This window comes from Mesocricetus auratus, unplaced genomic scaffold, assembly GCF_017639785.1.
Source record: "Mesocricetus auratus isolate SY011 unplaced genomic scaffold, BCM_Maur_2.0 Super-Scaffold_6723, whole genome shotgun sequence".
NCBI classification, from domain to species: domain Eukaryota; kingdom Metazoa; phylum Chordata; class Mammalia; order Rodentia; family Cricetidae; genus Mesocricetus; species Mesocricetus auratus.
Window position 1 is genome coordinate 3698789 of NW_024429183.1, and position 13520 is coordinate 3712308.

Consider the following 13520-nt stretch of genomic DNA (forward strand, 5'->3'; position numbering starts at 1 on the left):
TGCACCCCAGGACTGGCCGATGGGCACAGATCTCAGCTATTACACAGACATGACATGACATCTATACTGTGGCCATGGGGCCATAATCACACAAAAGTCCACTGTGGGGGTAGGCAGAGAGTAGGTGGGGCCTCCAGGAAGATGTGTGGAGTGATCCCTTGGCATACTCTCCAAGGGATCTGTTCCTTGGGAAGAATGAGGCCATCATGAGCATGCCGAGGTCCTAGACTTGGATCTATGTACTCATGTGAGAAAGGATGTCTGTCTTTTGAAACTTGGTTCTACAGACAACTTAGGTGATCCATCAGGCTTGGTCACCACCAAGGCAGCAGGATGCCCCCTGACCCTGACTCATCTCTGAGCCAAAGTACCCCTACTCCCCTCTCCTACCTGGGAGTAACAGGTGATAGACCCTGATTAGACCCACATGACAATTGGTGATCAGATCCAAGGAGGCCTACATGTCAAAGAAGCAGGCCACACTCTGTTTTCAGGCAAACTCCAACCCAGTCTCTGAGTTTAGTTAGCCAAGTCCAAGTGGGGGTGGGGGTATCTATTTCTGCAAGGCCAGTGATGTGACGATGTATCCTGTGAAGTCCTCACAGATATGTGAAAATAAGTTAATCTGACTTCTTTTTAAAAGATAATTTATTTCAGTTTCCACCTCCTGACAAGCCAAGGTACTATATATATGGATTTTTTTTTCTTCACAGGAAACAGCACTGCCTGAGATCTTCAACCTCATAACTTTCTCAACCTTAATTTTAGAACATGACCTGGCAGGGCAAAAAGTTGTGTAACTAACATATAAAACACAGCATTACTAGGGGCTTCTGGCAACAAATGGGTGTGGAATTCCAAGAGAGAGCAGACCATGCAGGTGGAGTACCCCACTGGAAACTGGCTTAGGCAGCTGACAATCTGGGTCCTTACACATTCTCCATGGGGATAGATGCCTGCTGTCTGAGATAAGTATTTCCCAACAGCCAAATGTCCAACTTATACCTCTCAAGGCACCCCTATTCTGGATGAACTGACAGTCTTAGGCCACTGACCAGGGTTATTCTCCCCCACTGACTCTAAGATACTGCCTCTTGCAAAGGTGGCGGTGATCCAACCTTCTTCACCAGGCAGGGTCTCTTCCCTCCTTTCCATGAACACACTTATTATTTAGGAGTAAGGATGGGATAGGGCCAGCCTCCGCTCAGGATCAGAGCCAAGGCAAATCCATGGCCTGGGACCTTTCTAGATAAAGTGCAATATCTCTGAAGTTGTAGCTTAGGGGAGCATGGCTTGCAGCTGGGCCCATGCCACTTCCTGTCAGAGCCTGGAGTCTACAGTGTTGTCCCCCAAAGCACCAGCTTCCCGAGGAGCCCATGAACACAGCCAACTTGGGGTGTGCTCCCAGCTCTGTGTTCATCTGTTATTCAAAGCTCAGACTGACTACCAGAGGGGCATTGGCATAAGTTGCCCCTCTGTAGCAGGGCAATCTGGCCACCACCACACCCTGGACTCCATCCTTCCCCAGGAGTAGGTGATATGCTGACCCAGAGACTCCAGGGGGGTTGTAGTACAAAATGAAGGCCCTGCAGGAGCCTGTCATGGAAGATGGCTTTAGTGGGAGTGTGTTCTCCACATGTGAGCAGCCTGGAAAAGACCGGTCCACTCACTTCCTAACCTAATACTGTACTCCTGTTCCTGGCCTGATGAAGTGGAGTAGAGGGGCCTGTAAGAAGCCTGTCCAGTCAATGAGGCCCATTCCATGGGCATCTACTGGAAGCTTCTCAAGCTAAAACAAACTGAGGCCATGACTGTGAGGTTGGATCTGAAGGAAGAGGCAGCTCAACCCTTAGCAGGGGCTCTGCAGAGCTGGCTGGCTTGGAAGGTGGGAGAAGTGAGGGCAGGGGCCTGGAACCAAGGAACCCCTGCTGAGGAGGGTTCCCCTATTGTTTCCCTGAGGCTGTGAGGCCAGTGCCACCTCCTTGAGTCCCTTGCTACTCTGTCCCACACAGGGATCCTCTAGTTATGAAGGTTCCTGGCTATCTGACTGCAGTCTAGAAACTGGAACAAAGCTGCCCTAGCTGTGCAGGCCCAGAATGAAACACCAACTTGTCAGTGTGACCCAGGAAGGTCATGGTTGGGTATGAGTCTACGGTGTAGGACTACTAAGGTCACCACAATTAGACCTTAGCTTTTCATAGAGTTCCCAGCAGAGAAGCGTGGGCCCCTCACACCAGCAACCAGGAATGGCAGGTGTTTCTAGAGTGGTGTGCTGCCTCTGGAGCCTCCTGTGTCCCTGGGCCCTGCAGTGTCTCTGGGCTACAGAATCAGGGACAGAGCACCAACTACATCCTCTCAGTTAAGGGGGGACAAGGCAGGCCATGAGCCCCCATCTGCATCAGGCCAATCTTAAGCTGGGGCACTGGCTCTAAGCCCACCATGGATTCTCGGGATCATCTGTTATTGGTTGTTTTTGTTTGTTCTTTTTTTCTTGAGATCAGGTCTCATGAGGCCCAGGTTGGCTTTGAACCCCTGATGTAGCTGGGAATGACTTTGAACTCCTGATCCTCCTGCCTTCACCTCCTGAGTGAGGGATTACAGGTGTACACTTGGCCCAGTCAGGAAGACCTCTTTCCTGTGTGGATGAAGCTTGAAAACTAGCTTTGTCCATGGTCCTCTTGGAGATGCTGAGCTCCTCAGCCCCTTTGTTTCTTGGACAAAGAGAAAACCACAGTCTGCCAGGTTGCACAATGCAGATCTCTCAATCTACCAGAGTGTGATTCTGTCTGTGGTTAGACACTCAGCAGAGACAGCCTGGAAGATGTCACACTCCGCCTCCAACACCCACAACACTCTAACAAAGCTGACCACAGCAGAGAGGCAGCTCACCACTGGCCTGTTTTCAGAACAGGGGATTTTTTTCTGTGGGGGCAAACATTATTGTGAGTGACAAAGACTCACGCAGTCCTGAAGGTCACATGCCAGAAAGGCTTGAGTGTGTTGCTAAAGGGCTTGTACAGATCTGGGCCACTACCAGCCAAGACTGGAGATACTGCTTAGGATTATCCAGGTAATTTGACCTGCTTGTGGTTGGTGAGCTCAGAATGGCAGCCAAGGAGTGCTTGCCAGGGAGCCCAGTTGCTTGGCGGGTCCTAGGGGAAAGCTACTACAGGAAGACAGGATACCTGGGGGGAGGGGCAGACTAGTGACCTCCCAGAGACACTGGTTAGAGGCTCTCAGATGTGAAAAGCTCATCAAAGCTAGTTGTCAACAAAGGACATCTGCAGGTGTCCAGTCACCTGCAGCTTTGCTCCCATCAAAGGCTGCCTTGTCCTCAAAAGGGTTACCAGGTCCTTAGCAGTGTCACGTGGCTCTAACATAGGTCAGAATTTCCCAACTCTGTGGGGCTGTATCTGCAAGAATAAAGAGCAAGAGACAGACAAAACAGAGCCATCCTTCCTTCTTCCGTAATGATTATCTCAAAGGTTGGTATGGAACAGTCTCCAAGTCATTTCTACAGTCCATGTGCTGGAACCACTGGTGCTCTTCCCCTAGGGCTGTGCAGGGCAAAGCAGACATCAGACAACACAGCTGTTGGAGGCAAGTTTCACTGCTCCTGAACTCACACTAACGCCAGGACTGGGGAGAGCAAGGAGAGGCTACCATGCTTGCACAGCTGAGAAAGGCTCCAGAAAAGATAGCAGGGGTGATCTCACTTGATGTCACTTGCCTAAAACACAGGAGCAGAGACAGGCACAGTTTGGGCTGGGTGTCCTAGCTAGCTCAGTAACACATACTATACCATCAGAGGCTGACCTGGATGTCAGCATTTGTTTGAATTGGCTCAGTGATGGATGAACTACCTTGGTCACCCCCAACATCCAAGAAATGCTTGTTCCAAAGCTGGACCCATCCCGCTCTTCTTTGGACATCCTAGGGAGACACTCCCCACAGGGAAGGCTTGCCCATGGCAGCTGAGCACACGGCTGTCAGCAGAGGACTGCTGTGCTCACAGACAGACCTTGACTAAATGTGACTGAAGGCTGAGGAACAGAGAACGATGAGGTGATGAAGGGTGACAGGAGAGCCTGCAGGCCTAGTTCAAGGTCAGTGACCAGAATGGCAGTGGCTGGCACAGAAGGAACCTTGGCCATTGGTGGGGTGGGTGGGGACAGCAGCTCTGGGGCCAGCACACTGGACGCTGTGCATCAGACTTGGTCTGGCACAGGGGTGAAGAAGAAGCAAGTCCCTGTGGGTATTTCATGAGAGGAGGGCCGTGGACTGGAGCTACCAGGCAGCCTTTCTTCCCTGTGGCCTCCTCGAGGACTCAGTCAGATCCATTCTGTGTGCTCTAACCAGCTGCTCTTAGCAAGGGTGTCACCCCAGAGCTGCCGAAGCATCCTTTCCCCCATGCTTCTTGCATTCCAGGGCATATATTGCTGCTGCCTGGGAACTGAAGGATTTTCTCTGCTGTTGGAGGAGAGGCTGTGTAAGTGGACAGTTCACAGGCTCTGTTGACGGGTCTCTTGAGTCTGAGACAAGGTTGTGGCTGGCAGAAAGCTCACACCCCTAGGAAAGTGACAACCCTTGAGTTCTCTTCCAGTTCCTGTGATTTCTAGTTCCTGTCACATGAAGAGGTGGAGAAGAGCAGGTAGCCAAGACCATTCGGAAAGGCTCCATGGTCCCTCCACACAGTTTATGCTCACAGAAAGTCCTGTGGCAGGGAGTGGTAGGCTGTGTCCCTCAGAGTAGTGATTCTGTCTTCACCTTAGAGCCACGAGGATCCCCTCCTGCACCTCCATGCCCACATGTCCCTGGCTCTCAGCAGGAACTCTGGGGACCCTAGCTCATGGCCTCCTCCATCTTCTGTCTCATCTCACAAGCCTGGTGCTCAGGGATGGGTTGGGGTAGATGGTCCCTCATTTTTAGCTGTGTAACCCAAGGGGCACCTTGTACATAGAATGGGGAGCAGACATAGGCAGGGGAGACAGGCTTCTGGAGTCTTTTAACTGCTAGTTCTAGGGCAGCCAGGCGGCTCTGGGTGCTGCTGGTGTCATGCAGGGTCATCACTGGGGTGACAGCTCCTGGGAGAGCGGCATGGGCTGACCTCCTACTCTGTGGCCATTTGCTCAATGTGGTCACTTAGCAGCTTGTATTGCTCTGGAAGAGAGAACAGGATTACTCCAGAAGACATGGTTGGTGGCCAGGAATGACTTGGCCCAATCTGTACGCTAAGGCCAGGGATGAGGCTGCTGGCTCAAGCCACAGTCAGCCACAGGGCCATAGTCACTCCTTGCTACATCTCAGAGCTGAGCCTTGTCCCTCATCAGGAGCACACACTTGGAAGCCGGTCCTCTTTCTCAGAACATGGGTCTTTACAGGAATGGTGTCATGTGTGGAGTGTGGCCTCCAGCAGCCAACAGAAGGCATGCTGAGCTCTGATGGCCACGTGGAGGGGGAGATAACCCTGAGGCTGCCCGATGGCTACAAATGCCCTTGCACCTGCACAGCTGCTCTTCCTGGTTAAAAATGAGGGCAGGGGCAGGTCACTGGTTCATCAGAAGATAGGTCTAAGTATAAGGCCTTGGCCCAGGAGAACGCCAGTAGTAAATGGTGACACGGAAACCTGGCTTCAATGCTGAGTGACAACAGTGAGCCACAAAGCTTTCTCCTGAGGCCAAGGGATAGACTCTGGGAAGCCTCAGAAACCCTGCACTATTCACCACCCTGCCCTGACCGTGCGGTTCAAAACCAGATGATGCTCTGGAAGGTACCAACTTGGGCCAGGGTTTTGCTCTGCACAAGTGCAGAGATAGAATGCCAGAGACATGTTTATTTCCTACCTGGCTAAATGGCTTCCGGCTACACAGCCAGATTATATGTTCCATGGGTTTGGGAAAGAAGGCAAGCCAGGGAAACAGGTTTCCATGAGGGGTGTGCTCCTTCTGGCAGGATGGGGAGCCCCAGAGTGGAGAGCTTGCTCTGGCTCCCACCTCCCCACAGTACCCCTAGCCCAACTCACCCTCATCCAGGTTGCCAATCACAGCCTGCTTCTTCAGGAAGTCGCTGCATAGCTTCTTGTTCAGACCAAAGGCCAGCATGTTGTGCGTGAACGTGCTGGAGGAAAAACACCCGTGGCCATTACCTTCCTGCTGGCCCAGAAAAGAGAGCCAAGACACTGGGCTCTAAGACTGGGGGATGACTGGGACCTGGGGCAGTATCAGGTGAAATTTTCACCCATACCTCCTAACTGGAGTTTGTGCCCCAGGATCAAGAGGAGGACTCACCACCCATCCTGTGTTCCTGAGAAATCAGACCCACTATACCACCCCATCCTGGTAGGTGGCCCAGGTTGGCTTCACAACTCGGCTCTCACCCCAGCTGCCCAAAGGTGATGTTCTCATTGAACCGCAGGCTGTCATCCCGCTCTTCCTGGGTCATGTGGCACCATTTCTCCCTGTGGGCACAGAAGGACAGGATGGGCTTCAGAATGGCTTCGGACCCTCCCTCCCCTGATCTGTGAACACACAGGAACCCACCTTGTGGGTAGCTTCCACCAGAGCCTGCCCCCAAACACCAACATTTACTCCCTGCCTAAGATGAAGAATCACATTCTACTGTCCTGGAGACCTGGGAGGGCCTTGTGCACTCACAGCCTTCCTGAGGATTTGGCCCACCTTATAGTCCAGGAAACTCAGAGGGGCTAGGGCCTTGCCTAGTGTTCAGGGACCAGATGCACAAGGCAGCATCTACAGGAGACCCAGGAATGGGGAGCCTGGGAATGTGTGACAACCACACTGTCCTTTCTGCACAGACTCTGCCAGTCTCCCAGGGATTCTCCAACATTGCTGTTTCCTACCATGGAGAGGGCATTCACTCCACACTCTGCCTATAGGCCTCCTGGCACTGAGCTGTGACCATGTGGCCATCATGAAGCCAGTCCAAACTCTAAAGCCAGTGAGGTATTGGACAGTCTCTAAGAAGGACTGTCCTCTGCACTGGGCAGGTGGCATGGGGTGGGTACCTGGTAAGGTTGGGGTGTTCTTTTAGGCATCCGCCTGCCCTATGTAGACGAAAGCCCAGGAGCAGGATGGAGGTGCCTATGCTGACACCTCTACCACTGCCACAGCAAGACCGGCACATGTCACCCATCACCCTGGCTTTCCCCTTCCTGGTGAGGCCCCTGGAGCAGCCCCTCCTAAAAGGCACAGAAGCCCCGTGTCTTATGCTCACTGCCTACGTGAAGTCAGACCCCCGTACTCAGAGGACAGATACGTAGCTTTGGATAGGAGGGGAGCTTATCTTGGCCCACTTCCTCCAAAGAGAAGCCTCAGGACAGATGGTGCTAACTAAAAGTAAAGTGGAGAGAAAGATTGGAGCACAGGGAGAGAAGCAGCGGCATGGAGGAAGGAGAGGTCAGTCGTGGAGAAGCAGGAAGAAGGAAGGGAGAGAACAAAACAAAGGGACAAAAGCCCAGGCCTGCCTCTTCCCGGCCCAGTCCACCCACTGCCACAGCTCAGCATGGTGGAGGTCACCTGCAGCCTCGGTAGGCCCAGGTAGCACCTATCAAGATCCCAGAATGCACCGGAGGGACAGTGCAGTCTTCCAACACTTGCTCTGAGGCTGTTTAGGCACACACAGCCCCGTAGCACCAGCAGCCTGCCAGGTACAGATGTGCACAGTAAATCACTCTCTGACTTGTGTGGCATAGCTCCAGGCCTCCATGCCTGACACCATGAGGAAGTGATTCTCCTTGCTGTGCACAGGACTAAATCTGAGGTGTCACCTGACTTCTGAAAAAAGAGTGGAAGGTCATGAACAACTTGGCCTGGTTGGCGCCTTCTATCTAGTTGCTTCCTGAGAGCTGAGTTCAGGCCTCTGCAATGTCCTACACATGGAACATCGACCACATCAATCACAAATCTAAGTGCTCTCTCTCCCTGTCGTGTGTGTGTGTGTGTGTGTGTGTGTGTGTGTGTGTGTGTGTGTGTGTGTGTATGTGTGTGTGTCCCCAGCACTTGATGGAAATCTCTGGGACTGGACGATGGAAGGGAATCTGCTGTTAGGAGGGGTCACTGATAAAGACAGCTGCTGGAGGCTAGGGGACTTGAGTGACACCAGCTGCTCTCCAGTAGGCCTGTACTGGTCAGTTAGCTGCTTGGGCTCCAGCAAGGAGGCTTGTGAGGCTTAGGCAGTTGGAAGTTCCTTCAGCTGGACTCAGAACAGGTCACTGGGCCAGCAGCATGGGCCAGCTCAGCTGTCTGGGGTGGGGGGAACTATGACAGTTGTTCCTAGGAAGCTGGTTTGTCACAGGGTTCTCTGAGAGAACACAGGGGTAGGGGCCCCTGCTGCTGTGAGGGGACATCAGGCCTGAATGCTCCTCACAGCTACTGTAAAGCCATAGCAGCAAGCGTCATCAGAGCAACACAGCTGTGAACCGTCTCCATGAAACGTTCCAAGGAAACCCACCTGGGTTCACAACTCTTTATGGACAGGCGCAGCTTTTACTCTAAAAAACGTGTCATAGAGGCTTCTGGGAAACATGAGGGAGACCCCTGCAGGCTCAAAGGCAGCCCATCTTTGCTTCAAGAGACCACCCCCAGCTCTTCTGGTAGCCCAGTGGCTGAAGGAGAGGGGGTGACTATCCTTTCACATGACCCTAGACCAGATAACACCCCCTCTGGTGGGAGTGGGAGGAGCCGCAAACAGGACAGCTTTTCCACCCCCACCCGTCTCTCCTGCCAGTGGGGTTCCTGTGTCTGGCCCAGGTACAGAAAGGCCAAGCCCCTGAGGGCTAGCAGCCTTTTGCCCATGTGTACCCCTTGGGGTGGTTCACAGTGTCCTGTTTCCTAACTACCTTAGGGTGCTCTGATCCTGGCAAGTTCTATCTGCCTTAGACTAGGCCCTGTCACCAGCCTACCTAGCACAGGGCATGCCTCCCCAAGGACACCCTCCCCTCCTGGCAGTGGCCTTGGAAGGAACCCCAGAATTGTAAAATGGAACGAAGTCACGTGGACACACACCTCTTCTCCTCCTGCTCTCCAGCATCCCCTCTGGAGCGGCAGCAGAAACAGGTAAACAAAGGCACATGTCAAAGTCATGCAAGATATGTGGATGGAAAAGAACAAGCAGAGAGGATTATTCTAGGTGGGAGCAGAGAGGACAGAGAGAGACAGGGAACCCAGAACAGATGGGTCTCTAGAAGCTGGGAGAGCTCAGCAAGAAGCCAATGGTGTGCCTGGAGGTCGCCCAGTCTCCAGACACAATGGATTCTCCCCAAGGTCTTCTGGAATTCTAGGGCCTTGTCCACCCCATGCTTTCTCTGTTTCCCCAGGAGACAGTCTCAACAGAGGATCATGGGACTTGAGGCAAGCCACCTCATTCTCACTGGCCTCAGCTGCTCCTCTGAGGAAGGGTTTTACCTCAAATAATCACTTTCCAGCAGAGGAGCCTCGACCAGACAGTGCTCTGCTCATCTGTTCCCTTTCAAACACAGCGAAAGGCCCAGGGCCTCCCTAGTGATAGTCAACTGAAGCTCTGAGATACTGGCTACAAAGCCCCACTTGGTGGGCCAGTAGGGCTGGCCTGGCTTCCACAGGGGCTGCTGCCTTGCAGCTGACTGGAGTGGGTAGCAACCTGTGCCTGCTCCCAAAGAAAGCCTCTGTGGTATTGAGGACAAGCCCTTCCCTGCTTCCCATGCTTTCTGAACAGGGTCCTACAGGGCATCTGAGATGGGCATGGATGGGAAGGTCTGCTCAGGCTTCAGCTACGGGCCCAGGGGGCAGTTGCACTGCCAGGTCTGATCCTAACAGAGGACAGAGGGGTGGAATGGAGGCCAGGGGTCTCCCTTGGGTGGAGGTGGCATTTTCAGGAGGATCAGGCCACGTCATGCCAGAGCCCCAGAACAGGAAGCACCATGCAAGCTGAGCATCCCACCCCCAAAGCTGTGAGCACTAACCCCTCAGGCAGCTTGCAGGGCTCTGGGACACATGGGTGGAAGAACCCAAAAGCAGCTCAGCCACTTTGCTGGCTCCCAAGGACTTGGGAGAGTGAGCCAAGACTTGGTCCTTTCTCTCAAGGCTGGAGGGGACACCCTTGGCTCATACCTGGTAGTGGGGGATCGCTTCCGCCTCTCACAGTGCACAGCATCAAAAAAGGCCGCATTCCAGAACCTCAGCGTGTGCCTGCAGGATGAGACATGGTAAAGGTCTACCCAGGGGTGGGTAGGTCCTCTCTACCCTCTACACCAAGAGTAACAGCTTCTCATATTGTGAGTGTCTGGGAAGCCTGAGAGGTAAATAAAGTGTTGCGCTGGCAGGGGATGGAAGAATTGAAGAGGCCCACGGGAGGGTGGTGCAAACCGGCCTGCTCAGCTGCTCAAGTGGGCAGCAGCGGGCTTCCAAGGGGAAGCAGACTACTAGACCTCTGTCCTGCTGAGTAGGATCTCCTCACCATCATGGGAACCCAGAAGCCACACATCATAGCTGTCATAGGACCATAGCCACAGGAATACAGAAGCCGGAACAGTTCTTCCTGTAGAAAGTCAGGGGTGGCCGGTGGCTGTGGCCTGCACCTGCACATGAAGGTCCCTTGCCTCATTGTCACATGGCAGCTTTGACTACACAGCATAATGTGTGGGCGAACAGAGACCACGTGGCCTAGTGTCCACAAGAGTGGTTTCTGACCCTTTGTTACACCAGCTCCAGGACCTGAGGTGTCCACCGTAGCCACTGGGGTCACATGAACCAGTGAACTCCCTGCCCCTCTGCTGCAGTCTCCAGTTGATTCAGGTCCTGCCTCTTTGTGCTGACCTCTGCCCCGGGGGTTCCCATTGTATTTCTCAGTCACACTTCTCACATGGCTCTCGCTGGGCTGTGACCTTTGAGAGAGGAGCCATGTTATATATCTATTCCTTGCTGGAGTGACTCCTCACTGATGAGTGAATGTGAGATGGGAGGCTCCCCAGGGCTCTGAGCAACACTAAAGGCTACCACAGCTCCTAACTGCTGCTGTCTTGGTCTGTTTTATGCTAATACCTAGTGATGTTGGCATAATGATATATTCAGAAAAGATATTATTTGACTCATGATTATGGCTAGAGGGACCCAACAGCCTTTACTGGTTCTGGCAAGAGTCCTCTGGCTGCATCTCAATATGGCCTAGGAAAGGCCAAGTGTACAAGGCAGGCTTGTGTCACAACATACTCTCAAGAACTGACTTGAAAGTGTGGTAACTACATGAATTCCTTCCTGATAGTGCCTAGGCTGAGTCCCTTGCACTACACCTCACTCCTAAAGTTCCTACTATCTTAATTGCACCACACCAGGGACCAGAGATAGCAGATGAGCCTTTCCCAGGACATGCTAAAAACATAGGCCTGTTTCTCACTTCAGCTATGTGTATGTGTGTGTGTATGTGTAAGAGTGTGTGTTTATGTATGTGTGTGTATGCATGTACACATGCACAATAACATTAATATATAATTACATCCAATGAAGTTCACCCAGTAATGTGAGATGTAGCTCAAGGGCAATGTTGGCCTAGGGTGTGACAACCCTGGCACACAAAATTAAATAAGGTGTGTAGGGGAGTAGAGAGATGGCTCAGTGGTTAGGAGCCCTTACTGCTCTTCCAGAGGACCAGGGTGCCGATTCCTACCACACACATGGCAGCCCACAACCATCTGTAACTCCAGCGCTAGGGGATCCAATGCCCACTTCTAGCCTTGAAGGGTACCAGGCACACATACGGTGCACAGACACACATGCAAGCAATACACTCTTAATAATAATGCATAAAGTCAAATAAGGAAATAAGACATGCAATTCAGTGATTTTTTGTTGTATTCAGTTGTGCAGCTCTCCCCACTGTCTAACCCCCAGCACTCCTGCAGCCCCATAAAGACAACGGTTACTCATCTTCTTGCCACTTATCTACTGTGGCTCTATGTTGCCTGAATTGTGCACAAACAGGATGAGATGACTCATGGTCTTTTGTGTCTAACTTCTCTTATGAGTACAATGGCTTTCAGGTCACTGCATGGTGATCTTTCCACAATTCATGTTGTAGAAAGACTACATCATGCCTAACTAGATAGCCTTGCCCATTTGGGGCTGTTCTGGACAGTGTACTGTAAGCTCCATACAGATTCCCATGTAGGTACATGCATGAACCCACAAAGGGATGGCTGGTTACATGGCCACTCTGCTAGCCCCTGGGGAGCTGCCAGGCATTCCCACAATGGCCATGCCACTGTACCTTCCCACCTCCATGGAGAGTCAGATGTCTTCACATCCCTATTAAAACTTGCTGGTATTTATTCTGTCACTGTGATTACCCTAGAGGTGAGGATGGTCACTGTCTTTGCTGGAGACACCGGCAGCTGAGGGGCTGGGCAGCAGCTAGGCCAGGTCAGCTGGGGCAGGATATGGGTGGACCTTACCAGATGGGCTGCTGCTTCAGATGTGTGTACAGGTAAACCTTCTCCCCCTTCTGTTCATCTTCAGGGCTGATCACTGTCACTGTAGGTATAAGGAGATAAGAGGGCAGACCATGTTGGGAGCTCCTACGGACACTCAGGAGGCACTGCTTATCTCAAGAGCTATCAAGCCACACTGTCCACATTCCAGGAAGCTTTTAGCCACCCTTAGCTTAGCACTTCTTCCCAGTGTAGTCCATGCAGTGGCACCTCCCCTAACATCTGGTTCAACTCCCTGGGTTGGAGGATTTAGTTTCTGCTCAGTCTGCTTAGAAAGGCAGCCCTTCCAGCAAAGTCCTTTTATGTGCAACCTGCTTGTTCCTGGTGTTGGCTAGTGGTGGGCCAGTTTAAGAGTCCTGGGTGGTGTGTCTTGATTACAAGGCCAGAGAGGTAGGCCCTGCCTTCCTTCACAGGCACCCTTTCCCCCCAGGCATCAATCCGCAGATGCCATAGACCCGACCTCCCTAAGACCCCACTTCTTACACAGCCCAGAGAGCTGTGAGCTTACCAGTCTTCAGCTGTCTGTCTTTAGGTTTGTTTTCATCTTCCCTGGAGGGAGAGAGACCAAAGCAGTGAAAAGTTGACCCATGCCATACTTCCTGCCAGATGCTGCCCTGTTCTCTGTGTGGCTTCTCTGAAGAGAGGTTGGGAATCAGTGCCACAGTGGCAATTGAGAGGTCTGGGGACTGACCTGTAGTGCTGAGACTGCATGGCAACATTTTCTATGAGCCCACTGTACAGACAGGGAGGAACAAGTCATGTACCCTGGCTGTAACCAAGCCTCAGGGAGTGCAGGAACTTGGATGGTTACCCCTGTATTCTGGTACCCCTCTCTTCATGGTATCTTAGCTTCAGAACTCCTGTGACCAATGCCCCAATCTCAAGAACCTTCTGGGGCCAGGAGCAGTGGCTCATGACTTTAATCCCAGCACTTGGGAGGCAAAGGCAGGTGGATCTCTGTAATCTCAAGGTGATCCTGGTCTACATAGCAAGTTCCAGGACAGCCAAAGCTACATAGCGACCCCGTCACAAACAAAACAAA

The 13520-nt window shown here is 52.5% G+C and overlaps 1 protein-coding gene across 3 annotated transcripts in view; it reads right to left on the reverse strand.

The window, feature by feature from the left end:
• Positions 1 to 630: 630 nt before the first annotated feature.
• The window catches only part of Kiaa0513 (KIAA0513 ortholog), a 47653-nt gene continuing 34763 nt past the window's right edge, over positions 631 to 13520 (reverse strand). For 2 of the 3 annotated variants that reach the window (XM_040735893.1, XM_040735898.1), the window contains exons 7-13: positions 12987 to 13027; positions 12443 to 12521; positions 10107 to 10184; positions 9024 to 9053; positions 6377 to 6457; positions 6023 to 6117; positions 631 to 5160 (exon numbers count right to left, since the gene is read on the reverse strand). In XM_040735893.1, the coding sequence (XP_040591827.1) occupies positions 5111 to 5160; positions 6023 to 6117; positions 6377 to 6457; positions 9024 to 9053; positions 10107 to 10184; positions 12443 to 12521; positions 12987 to 13027 (454 nt within the window). In that variant the 3' untranslated portion in view covers positions 631 to 5110. The remainder of the gene's footprint in view (positions 5161 to 6022; positions 6118 to 6376; positions 6458 to 9023; positions 9054 to 10106; positions 10185 to 12442; positions 12522 to 12986; positions 13028 to 13520) is intronic. The other variant, XM_040735899.1, reaches the window with a different exon arrangement.